Source organism: Pseudochaenichthys georgianus, chromosome 19, assembly GCF_902827115.2.
Source record: "Pseudochaenichthys georgianus chromosome 19, fPseGeo1.2, whole genome shotgun sequence".
NCBI lineage: Eukaryota > Metazoa > Chordata > Actinopteri > Perciformes > Channichthyidae > Pseudochaenichthys > Pseudochaenichthys georgianus.
The window spans coordinates 758,798-771,490 of NC_047521.1; the positions used below are offsets into that span (position 1 = coordinate 758,798).

Here is a 12,693-nt window from a genome sequence, read left to right on the forward strand (position 1 = left end):
TCGTCATCGTATTTTTTACATTTTCCCACGTTTTTTACAACACCGCTAACGTAAGTGAGCGGTAAGATTTGACATAGGCATCACACATAGGGTTGGGTATCGTTTGTATTTTAACGATTCCGGTTCTGCTTTTCGATTTCGATTTCCGGTTATTTTTGGTTCTCGATTCCGGTTCTTTGAGAGGGTAAAAATAAGTCCCGTGACAAACTGGGAGAAAAATATATTTATGAAAACATTAAGTCAAATCTGTATTCCTATTTACAAATCACTTCATACTGTTTAATTTCTTACGGTTATTGAATACAATTATATAAAAATAATCTCTGCATTGTTTAGTTAGTTCTAAGTGGTGCAGTTTGAGAAGGTACAAAGACTCCAGCTCATTAAAAACTCTGCAGCTAGACTACTGATGAATACCAAAAGGAGGGAACACGTTAGTCCTGTCTTAGCTACTCTACACTGGCTTCCTGTAACTTTTAGAATTGATTTGAAGGTTCTTCTCCTCACATACAAAGCTCTAAATGGACAAGGACCCAGCTACATTGCTGACTCTCTAATGAACTACACACCTGCCAGAACACTGCGATCATCAGATGCAGGTCCATTAGAGGTCACCAGAAAGAGTCCTAAGAAGATCGGTGATGCAGCCTTTGTAAACTACGCCCCAAAACTGTGGAACATGTTACCCAACAATATTAGGGAAGCCAATACATTAGGCATTTTTAAAAGGCTTAATCTCTTTACCAAAGCATTTTACTGATTTTACACTATTATACTGCACTATTCTCTGTGATTGACATTGCACTATTTCTCTATGTTTTATTCTCCATGTTTTATTTTTAATTATTTTATCCCACTTTATGCTTTGCTCTTGCTGCTTGTTTTACACTGATTTTATGTCTTATTTTTTACTGATGTAAAGCACTTTGAACTGCAATCCCCTGTATGAAAGGTGCTATACAAATAAAGTTATTATTATTATTATTATTATTATTATTATATTTATAGCCTATCCTAGCGCTTTTCTACAACTCAAAGACACTTGCACACTTACACATGTCCTGCAATACACCTGCTGCAGCTGCCCAGCTGCTCACTGTTTGTAAAAGTTAATAAATAGTATAAATAGCATTTCAATAATGTACTTTCTATACCCTGCTTCATAAACAATACTGACATCCCTGTGCTACTCCGAGTCTGGGGGTCCGGGGATGTGAGGACAGCGCGAGGACACAGACAGGGAGGCTGCTTCACTTCATAAAGGAAATGGCATCAATATTAACAACACAGGAGCTAAAACGCTTAATAACCTTCATTACGTGTTAGAGAAAGAACATAAGAAAGTTTGACAAAGATGAGGCTGTTAAACGGGCAGCGGATCCGCTGTGTGTAGAGAGAGAGAGACGCTGAGCTGCACCATGCAGCGATCAGCTGATACGGAGCATAGAGAGAGCTGCAGTCCGCGGGGCTCGGCCTCGCCTCCTGTCCTCACAACTCTTATTAATCCCGGGACCGGACAATTGTTATTTGTTCCTACTCGGAACCGAGTTTTGCTTCCCAACCTGCCACTGTGCTACACTTCCCGCCCCGCTCTGCCCCGCCCCCGTCTAACTGTACAGAAAGCGGCGAGATGCATTTCCTTAGGAATCGACAAGCAGAACCGAAACTAACATTTCTAAACGAACAATGGCGGACACGGACAATTTGCGAATGAGTTCTGCCTTTTGTAAACTGAATTTATCAATAATTTGTCAATAAATCAGGTCGAAAAACGTCACTTGTCCGCCGGACAAGTCAATTGAAAGATCTACTTGTCCGATATTGTAAATAACACGTCCCGGACGGTGGGACGTGTACTTTTTCGCACACTGGTACCATGCTGCGAATGGATCTGGCCCTTCCTACATCCAGGACATGGTTAAACCGTACACCCCAGCGTGTGCACTCCGCTCTGCATCAGCCAAACGACTCGATGCACCCTCGCTGCGAGGGGGACCCAAGTTCTCATCAGCAAAAACACGTGGGTTTGCTATCCTGGCTCCAAGATGGTGGAATGAGCTCCCATTGACATCAGGACAGCAGAAAGCTTACACACCTTCCGGGGGAGACTGAAAACTCATCTCTTTCGACACCACTTCGAGCGATAGAATTACTAACAAAGCACTTATATACTAACAAAGGACTGGCTTATCTAAAGCCAGTTGAGTAGCACTTGAAATGTTTTAGCTCTATGAAACCTGATGTACTTATATGATTATATATATATGTTTTCTTCAAGTTTGTATTTTGTTGGTCGAATGCACTTTGGATAAAAGCCTCAGCTAAATGCAATGTAATGTAATGTAATTTCATAATTTCAGCAGCACAGAAGAAGCAACACAGCCCAATGAATAGTTTGACACAGTGTTGCACTCTCAGTGTCTAAGACTGCTCAAATGTCACATTAGCTTCAGCTGGACTGTGCATGTGAAGCACAGAAGCATGGAACCAGGACAGTGGATTGTGATCTCCATCTCCTACAGTGAAGTCAAATAAGGGAGGGGTCTCGCAGGGGCAGACAGGAAGAACAATTACAGCCAGCCATTAATCTTCAGTACATATGGCATTGAGGCGATGCATTTGGGTTGATCTGAGAAGAGCATATCCTTCCTATTTAAGTTCAGGTTGATAATAGGCTGTTACAGATGAACATTTTAAATGTTCTTAGTGTTAAGGTTTTTCTAGATTTTTATTTTGTTTCTTAAATAAGTTTGATTTTATATGACATTTTTACTTAAATGTCTGATATTAGCCCTTCATATAACTCAATCCATGGATGTCTAATAGGAACTGGATACAGCGTGGGAGGCGGGGCCTCGTTCATTCCTATGAGAGTTGCTCATTGGCGCATGAAGACAAAATGGCCCAACTTTTGAGAGAGCGAAACGTCACGAAAGTATTCATATAATCATATAATCCGTTCTTATTGTGCATCCATGGGTAAAGGTAAAACTCATGTAGTACTGAACACGTCACATGAACGTGCCGGGCGGCGCGGTCCCGTGGGTTATATCCGCGTTCATAATGCAGAGGAAAATAACTCTCAGAATAACATTGTTAGCACATTTTACAACTTGAGGACCGAATGTTTTTAATAAGGGCTATACAAGTGTTCATACTGGGTAGTTAATTTGGTAAAAAAAAAAAAATCCAACGATTTACAGACGTCTCTTTCCCAATGTTAGTCGATGGGGAAAAGTCTTTCTGGTTCCCAGCGACTGATACGGAAGTGTAGTACCGCCGTTTGGCCACATCGAATATTTTCCTCAGAGTCTGGTGCACTTCATGGGGGCTTTCTCCAACCCAAACCCATACATACATAGGCCTACGTACATTCACATACGTTTTGTTTTTGTGATTCAGAATATTAGTAATAAGTTTGCTCTTTTTTAGCTGTATTCTATTCTATGTTATATTTTAATCACAGCTAAATTATGCTTTCTTGTTAACAACATTACTGATTTTATTACTGCATCCCATGCAGTCCATCCTTTTAACTGTGAGCTCTGTGTTTGCAGCGTGATCCGCATCAGCAGGAATGGCTGGCACACACTCCTCAACTTCCTCTTTCATACGGGGCTGACATTTGGAGTTTTTGCCGGGGGCATCAATCAGATCAACTTACCTTTTGTGTGTCAAATCGTAAGTTGTTGTTTCTCTACTTTCTCAGCATAGTGTTATTTCCCAGCACAGTAGCTGCAGTTTGAGCTCTCTGTGGGGCTACAGGCGTCACTGATAGACAGGGTAAATTTTCATAAAATCAGAATCCAATCTGCTGTATATGAGGCTCAAAAATGTCAAAATGCCTCAAAATTGAGAAATCCAACAAAATATACCGCCAGCCTGAAATTTATTTGAAGTATATATTTTTGACTAAACAAAGTACGAACTTGAATTAAATGTACTTTTGTAAGTTCTCCTACATGGGCAAACTGATGCCATATTCAGATTTGACATGTAATGTGAATAAACTGCTTAGATCTCATATATATTGCAAAAACAGTAGTTTTTAACTATGAATAATTACTCAGCTACAGAGGTCGCGTTAACTGAATATATTCCGTCTATGACGGAATTCTTTTGACAATGACGGAAAAATCTGAAAGCAGTCCGTCATTTTGACGGATTAGAACAAACTCAGAACAGAGCCAAAGTTTCCCCGCAGCAGGGCTTCGGTGTTATGCCCTTATGTCGTTTCCAGGCCTAACTATGCCGTACAAATCATTGAAATGTCTGGGAGTTTATGCTTTACGCTGTGGCGCGCTCCCGCGAGGTGCAGTGGGCATGCACAACACTGCATAACAACGGCGCATAACACCGGCGCTAATCCCCCCCCCCCGTTGACTGTTCACGAGCGTGCTCTTCCGCCCCCCCCGTCAGTTGTGTACAGACCGACGGGTAATAATGGATTTTGAGGGAAATGTTACGATCCTGTCCGTCAAAATGACGGGCAGCGAAAAATTCTAGCGCAACCTCTGCTCAGCTATTATTATTATTATTATTATTATTATTGTGGTAACCGTGACTGAGGTTACCATATGTAAAGCTAGTCACTGACAACGCCACCTCCTGCTAAGGGGCAGGAGGAACCCGTGGACCCTAAATGTAAGTCGTGGACCGATTTTAAAGCTTCCCTTAAAGGGATAGTGGAAATTGAACCCCAAATAGTTTCGTTTTAACTTATATACAAGCATAATTACGTACCAAAACAATCACACCTGATTAAAAAAATATAATAATTGCCTTACGCATGTTAGAAGCACTTTATTGCAGCTTCCCCGAACTTTTTTAGAAACGAAATGATCGATTCAGCCAAACCGGAAGTGAGGAAAACTCAGGAAGACGAAACAATAACAAACCATGGCGTCTATGCAGAATGAACGTGGAAGGGCAAATATACCAGACAAAGAAGAAGGATTGTACTAGGTATCCAGTGATGATAGCGAGTTAGAAACATCCTCTCGGCTTTCCTGCGAAAATGTAGTTTTAGGAACTGAATCTGAATCCGGTTCAGTAAGCGACGATGGTGAGAATATTGAGCCAGACGATGGACCATTACGTCCTTATTTGTTCGAGCCCGAGGTGATGGAGTTAGTTCATGGCATGGGCAATGGCGAGGATGACCAGGACCAGGCGCCAGATGATGCACCCCTACGCACAAATAATCTTGACTGGTAGGTCCCTAAGCATAGCTCACGCTAGGCGCTATATTATATATTGCAAAAGTTGGCATGCATGCACTGTAGGCCTATGGCTATGCGCGAGGATGACTGCATGTAGGGTACATTTCATAACATACCAGGGTCAGGTTCACATAAATTATCTTGTCACATTTATTATTGTATATGTAACAGCCTTATGGGCATTAATTACATGAATAAATGTAAATGAATTGTATACTAGCATGATATACAGCTAGAGCCAATCAGTCTTTTGACGTAGTATGGTCCTAATCCTAGGCTAGCCAGGCTGCCTGTCAAGTGTAGGCTGTACTCACAGTACTGTTAGTCTATCATGTCTATATGATGACTGGAGTGTACACATTCGACACTGTGTACCGGATTATCGGATGACGAGGCCTCCGGTCGCCTAATCGACAGGCAATAAATGGCGTTGTACACAATGGTACAGGCTAATGATGCATTAAATCAGCCAGAAAACATAATAAAATACTCGTGCCTCGTCCAATGTGTGTGCCCGTCTTCCTTTGTTTTCGTCATCACCCGAAGAATTTCGTTTCATTGAGAGGGCGTGGTCGGGAGCAGTAGTAAAATTGAAAATAAAATGAAACTAGGCGCATGAAATTAAAAAAAATGGTTTATTATGCTTATTTTTAATAAAAATACATAAGTTAAACCCAAAATTCACGGATTTCCACTATCCCTTTAATAGGTTCAATTATGACAGAGGCATGAATTCCAAAAATATACGCAGCTTTAATTAACAAGTGTTGGAAATAGTTTAAAATATCAATTCATGTAAAGTGTAAAAATGGCAAATACAATTCAACACCTATATAAGTTACCCTCCTCCGCTGGGCAGGCCCGGTCCGCCGGGTTGCAGTGCCTGCTAATAGCGAGGGACAAAAACAAGAAAAGCCACACACCAAAAGCATGCAATATTCAAACCACAATCTCTATAAAATAATAACAGTGAGATATTTAGCATACAGAAAAGAAAGTGTCACACCGTGCAGTCCCTACACTGAAGGCAGGCAGCGTTCCACCCGGGCCCAGGCCTACGCCGCAGAGGAGCGCAACCTACGACACAAACAATAAAATGATTATACTGCCATACACTGCACATGAAGAAAATGAACAAGAAAATACAAAATAAACACTATAGGACAGTGGCTGGCCTGGTCCTTTTGAAAAGGAAACAACATAACATGTTAGTTGCCAGCCTCATTCAACAACTCAATATAAAATGAAAGAGTTAAAAACAAGGCATACTTCCACAGAGTAGATTTCCAACTCAGCTTAATCCTGCCGTGGAAATGGTCACTTAATATCCCGGGTAGCTGGGCCGGTTGTGTACATTAAAGGTGGGGTAGGTACGTTTCAGAAACCGGCTCGAGATACACTTTTTGTTATATTCCATGGAATGCTCTTAACATCCCGATAGCAATGAATATCTGAAGTGCTTTGACAAAAAATCCATAAAAAAAAGTCATCTGTTGAAGCCGTAATACTGTAAAAAGTACAACCAATCCGTTTAGCCGGGCCGGCTAAACGGATTGGTTGTACTTTTTACAGTATTACGTTGTACTACCTGCCTGTCAGCCTTCCATCGGGGGCACAAACTTATCTCGTAACCTCATTGGTCATGTGCGCGTTCGTGTGTGTTGGAGAAGGGGCTCTATAAGGAAGTGGCAGATTTTCTCCGGTTGTGTATTTTCAAATTCTAGCGATCTCGAGCCGGTTTCTCAAACTTACCTACCCCACCTTTAAGCTCTGTAAAACACATACATAAGTTGCTTAAAACACAATTAAAAACGTCGGTTTAAAAACGCCATTTAAAAGCAAATTACTCATAACAGACCCGGTCTTGTGCCTGTCGGGAGAGTTTCCCTCCGTCAATGGTAAAATCTCGTCTTGCACTCGCCCTAATAAAACCAAACTAAATGAGCCACTTGCATAAGTTAATTTAAAAGACCATAAAACCACCTTAAAACTGTTAGTCCTACCTTTGTGAGAGGGAGAAGACCAGTGACAGGCAGCCAAGAGAGACTTTCTTGAACTGACGGCAAACTTTTTATGGCTTCCTGTTTACCCGGTCACCGGTCATGTGACCACATCAGGTGACACCGTCAGGTGACAATGACTTCAGATTCCCACATTATTATCAGGCTACTTTTACTTACTTTGTATATTGTTTTGAGGTTAAATGTTTCAAATGTGCTGTGATCGAACCTTTGCCTTCCCCACTGTTGCACCCCCCACCCACAAAACCCTCCAACCCCCGCACAAGCACTCTTCGCCATTCGCATTTTCAAACTTCAGAATGACTGATCTGCAACATGACAGATAAGAGGTAAAGTAATGTGTTTAATGTGATAATGTGACATGTGTTATGTTGTTTAAATAATTGTAATGTGTGATGTGTAAATAATTGCAGCTTATATATTTTAACATATTTGGACTATGAAAGAAGCGTAACGTTAGCCATTATCACACTTCTCAGAAACGGCTGATCGGAAACATGAAGCAGCTAACAGGTAAAGTCATGCCCAGTGTATATTGTGATGATGTGACATGTTTTATGTACTTCAAATTATTGCATTCTATATAATTTAACGTTTTTGATCACTAAAAGAAGCCTAATTAGCTAACGTTAGCCAGCTAGTTTCTGGCTCAATGAGCTAGCTAAATGAATACATATCGATGTCTTAGAGTTTATGGAATACCAAAGGTGCCGGAATCAATTAAATAAACACTCTACAATTATTATGAAATATTATTTCATAATGCTACTTTCCCGAATTGCACATTTATTTTATAATGTGACTTAACATAATGGCACTTTTATTTCATAATGCCACTAATTCTGGCACTTTCTTGTAGGTCTGAATTAGTCAATTGGCGACCGAAACCATGGCTGAAGCAATAGACCATACCCATCCATCCATCTTCTCTCGCTTATCCGTGGTCGGGTCGCGGGGGTAGCAGTTCCAGCAGAGAGCCCCAAACTTTCTTTTCCCTGGCCACATCAACCAGCTCTGACTGGGGGATCCCAAGGCGCTCCCAGGCCAGCGAAGAGATATAATCCCTCCGCCTGGTCCTAGGTCTACCCCTTGGTCTCTTCTCAGCTGGACGTGCCTGGAACACCTCCCTAGGGAGGCGCCCAGGTGGAATCCTAACTAGGTGCACGAACCACCTCAACTGGCTTCTTTCGACGCGAAGGAGGAGCGGTTCAACTCCGAGTCCCTCCCGGATGACCGAACTTCTCACCTTATCCCTAAGGGAGATACCAGCCACCCGGCGGAGAAAACCCATCTCGGCCGCTTGTATCCGCGATCTTGTTCTTTCGGTCATGACCCATCCTTCATGACCATAGGTGAGGGTAGGAACAAAAATGGCCCGGTAGACAGAGAGCTTTGCCTTCTGGCTCAGCTCCCTTATCGTCACAACGGTGCGGTAAAGCGACTGCCGTACCGCTCCCGCTGCTCCGATTCTCCGGCCCATCTCACGCTCCATTGTTCCCTCACTCGAGAACAAGACCCCGAGATATGTGAACTCCTTCACTTGGGGTAAGGACTCATTCCCTACTTGGAGTGGACAGTCCATCGGTTTCCTGCTGAGAACCATGGCCTCAGATTTGGAGGTGCTGATCCTCATCCCAGCCGCTTCACACTCGGTTGCGAACCAATCCAGTGAGTGCTGGAGGTCGCAGACCGATGAAGCCATCAGAACCACATCATCTGCAAAAAGCAGTGGTGCAATCCTTAGTCCACCGAACTGCAGACCCCCTCCCCCACGACTACACCTCGAAATCCGATCCATGTATATTACAAACAGGATTGGTGACAAAGTGCAGCCCTGGCGGAGGCCAACCCTCACCGGAAATGGGTCCGACTTACTGCCGAGGACCCGGACACAGCTCTCGCTTTGGGAGTACAGAGATTGGATGGCCCTGAGTAGAGACCCCCTCACCCCATACTCCCGCAGCACCTCCCACAGTAACTCCCTGGGAACTCGGTCATACGCCTTCTCCAAGTCTACAAAACACATGTAGACCGGATAAGCGTACGCCCAGGCCCCCTCCAGGATCCTTGCGAGAGTAAAAAGCTGATCCGGTGTTCCACGACCAGGACGGAATCCGCATTGTTCCTCCTCAATCTGAGGTTCGACAATCGGCCTAACCCTCCTTTCGAGTACCTTAGAGTAAACTTTCCCGGGGAGGCTGAGTAGTGTGATGCCTCTGTAATTGGCACACACCCTCTGATCCCCCTTTTTGAAAAGGGGAACCACCACCCCGGTCTGCCACTCCTTCGGTACTGTTTCCGACTTCCACGCAACGTTAATGAGACGTGTCAACAATGACAGTCCCTCAACACCCAGAGCCTTCAGCATTTCTGCGCGGATCTCATCCACCCCTGGATAACAAATCCCTGAAGGCCTCCTTCTTCAGTCGGACGGCTTCCCTGACCACTGGTGTCCACCAGGAGGTTCGAGGGTTACCGCCCCTTGAGGCACCTAAGACCTTGAGACCAAAGCTCCCTGCCGCGGCTTCTGCAATAGAGGCTTTGAACACCGACCACTCTGGTTCAATGTCCCCAACCTCCACAGGAATGCCCGAAAAGCTCCGCCGGAGGTGTGAGTTGAAGGCCTCCTGAACTTGGGCCTCCTCCAGACGTTCCCAGTTCACCCGAACTACACGTTTGGGCTTACCAGGTCTATCCAGAGGCTTCCCCCGCCACTCGACCCAACTCACCACCAGATGGTGATCAGTTGACAACTCCGCCCCTCTCTTTACCCGAGTGTCCAAAACATACGGCCTCAGGTCCGATGATACGATAACGAAATCGATCATGGACCTTCTGCCTAGGGTGCTCTGGTACCACGTACACTTATGAGCATCCTTATGTTCGAACATGGTGTTTGTTATGGCCAATCCATGACTAGTACAGAAGTCCAGTAACAAACCACCACTCCGGTTCAGATCAGGGGGGCCGTTCCTCCCAATCACGCCCATCCAAGTGTCTCCATCATTGCCCACATGTGCGTTGAAGTCTCCCAGCAAGATTAAAGAGTCCCCTTCAGGAGCCCCATACAGGACTCTTTCCAGGGTCTCCAAGAAGGATGTGTACTCTGAACTGCTGTTTGGTGCATAAGCACATACAACAGTCAGAGTTTTCCCCCCCATAACCCGCAGGCGTAGGGAGGCGCCCCTCGTCCACTGGGGTAAACTCCAACAACGAAGCACCCAACCGGGAATTTGTAAGATGCAACCAATCGACTTACTGAGATACTTCAAGGAGACTCGCCTCAACAATTCTTATGGCATAAGGACTGCCGAGCAAAATACATGAATAAATGTGAAATTGAAAGAAAATTTAAGGCAGAATCAAAACAAAATACCAAACAAAGTTTGTCTGCAACAACTCCGCAAAATATTAGTCTACGGAGCAAAATACCTCCAATAGATTGGAAGCAGTATATCATTTGCCAACAAGATCGGAAAGAAAAACTACATCTCATCCAAGTAACGAAAGTCAGCAGCAAAATACTACAAGCAGAAAAGTATGACTCCTTCTTAAGAGTGCGACTAGCACTAAATGATGCATGTAAATGATCCAATAGCTGCAGATGGAGGATATCACATGACTTGCAAGACCAAGTCCGAACGTAGGACCAAAGATGTCACTTCGGAGCACAGGCATGCCGTTAGAGTGGATCTGCCAAGAACTTGAACAATCAGCAAAGCAAGCGGATATTCTGGATCTTGTACATACCAGTACTGTACATTAGCTAATGAGGCTCAACTAGATGTACCAGCTAGATTTCAAAGCCGAAGGAACACCTTCAAGGAACAAATAGTTGATCGTCTTGAGGGCATATACGACGTTGTTGTACTGCATGATCAGCCTCGAAATGGACCTCGCACTGTCTTGGTTCCATCCATAGAAGATATCACATGACTTGCAAGACCAAGTTATTGGCATATTCCAGTATCAGCAATGGTGAAAGACGACAGCGCCAATATTCATAGAGTCATTCCTACATTCAAACATGCAGATCAAAATCTGTTCCTGAACATGGTCCATGTGGCATTGCAGATCCGGAAAAGTATTTTCCGGTACATGACATTTGCAAGTTACTATCTGATGATCAAGTGGACACACTCCTTGCCTTCCATGCCATCACTGGCTGTGATAGTGTGTCTCATTTCAGCGGTCATGGAAAGAAAACAGCCTGGCAGGTGTTTGAGCAACATCACACCGATCTTACTGGCCTTGGGAATCTCAAGAAGGTATTGTGACATCAACAGATTGGTATGGTGTGCCAGAGGTTTTCTACATGCAACAAAGCAAGAGTGAAGTTGTTTTGCAAAGGTCGTCCACAAGAGACTCTGCCACCAACCTCAGATGCAGTGAAGTTTCTGCATCCTGATCTTCCTCCATTGGATGAAATGGGATGGATACATAAGGAAGGTCAGCTAGTGCCACGGCTACTGTCTTTGCCACCTATGCCAGAAGATGCCTCAGCCAACGCTGCAGCTGCAGGTATGTGTATAGAGGATTAGCTGATGGTGATCAATGTGCACAAGATCATAAAAATATGATAGACTGGTTGAGAATATCAGCCTGCCAGACAGCATACTGCTGCCTGTTTGTTGTTAACAGATTGTTGAAACCATAACCGGATAATTGTGAACCTATAACTGAGAAAAAAAGTAACAAAGGAACACAATAAGTGTAAGGATAACTGTAACGTGTATTCCAATGTACCTGTACTTGCACTGGTCATAATATTCCTATTTGATTCTTTTCTATTCAGAAATAGTCACATGGAATGTATAGAGGCATGCAACTGCAGGAAACATGACAACACCTGCCTGAACACTGAAGATGACGCTTAAAAGTGCCTGCCTTTTGGCAATTTCCCGTAACACTGGATGGCCTGAGAGCTATCATTTGGGTTTATTTGTTATTTTAATATATGTTTACATTATTATTTTTTTAATCATTGATATATGGTGGTGTTTTATGAGATACTTGAATCAGGTTTTTACCATTTCAGTATGATTTGTATTGTTGTTGACTTGAACATTCAAATGCTACCCATACAGTATGTTCTTACTGTATAGGCTCTGTGCACAAGATGGCGTCTATCAACTTCCGGCGGCTGGGTGTGCGGCTGAGTACTTCCGGTTTGAGTACAGAGTTTTGACAGCTTGACAGTTTGTAATGTCACACCGAGAGCAAGAATAAGCGGATTTCGGGGTAAAGAAAAGCGATTGGCCTTCCAGCGTGTAAGAAAGTCGGCACTACATTGCTGTGTCAGAATACCTTTATCAGTCCCACATAGGGGACATTTGCAGCGTTGAAGCAGGAAAGAGCCACAGACAGCTTAGTGTTGAATATCTTAAAAAAAGTACTAAGTTATAATATAATGAACAATATGCTAAAAAAAAGATAAAAAACAAATCAAA

At 43.5% G+C, this 12,693-nt stretch overlaps 1 protein-coding gene across 2 annotated transcripts in view; it reads left to right on the forward strand.

The window, feature by feature from the left end:
* adgra1a (adhesion G protein-coupled receptor A1a) overlaps positions 1 to 12,693 on the forward strand; it is a 67,533-nt gene that overhangs the window by 33,233 nt on the left and 21,607 nt on the right. The window contains exon 4 of one of the 2 annotated variants that reach the window (XM_034106850.2): positions 3,558 to 3,681. In XM_034106850.2, coding sequence (XP_033962741.1) covers positions 3,558 to 3,681 — 124 coding nt within the window. Of the gene's footprint in view, positions 1 to 3,557; positions 3,682 to 11,676; positions 11,765 to 12,693 lie in introns of those variants that run through there. The other variant, XM_034106851.2, reaches the window with a different exon arrangement.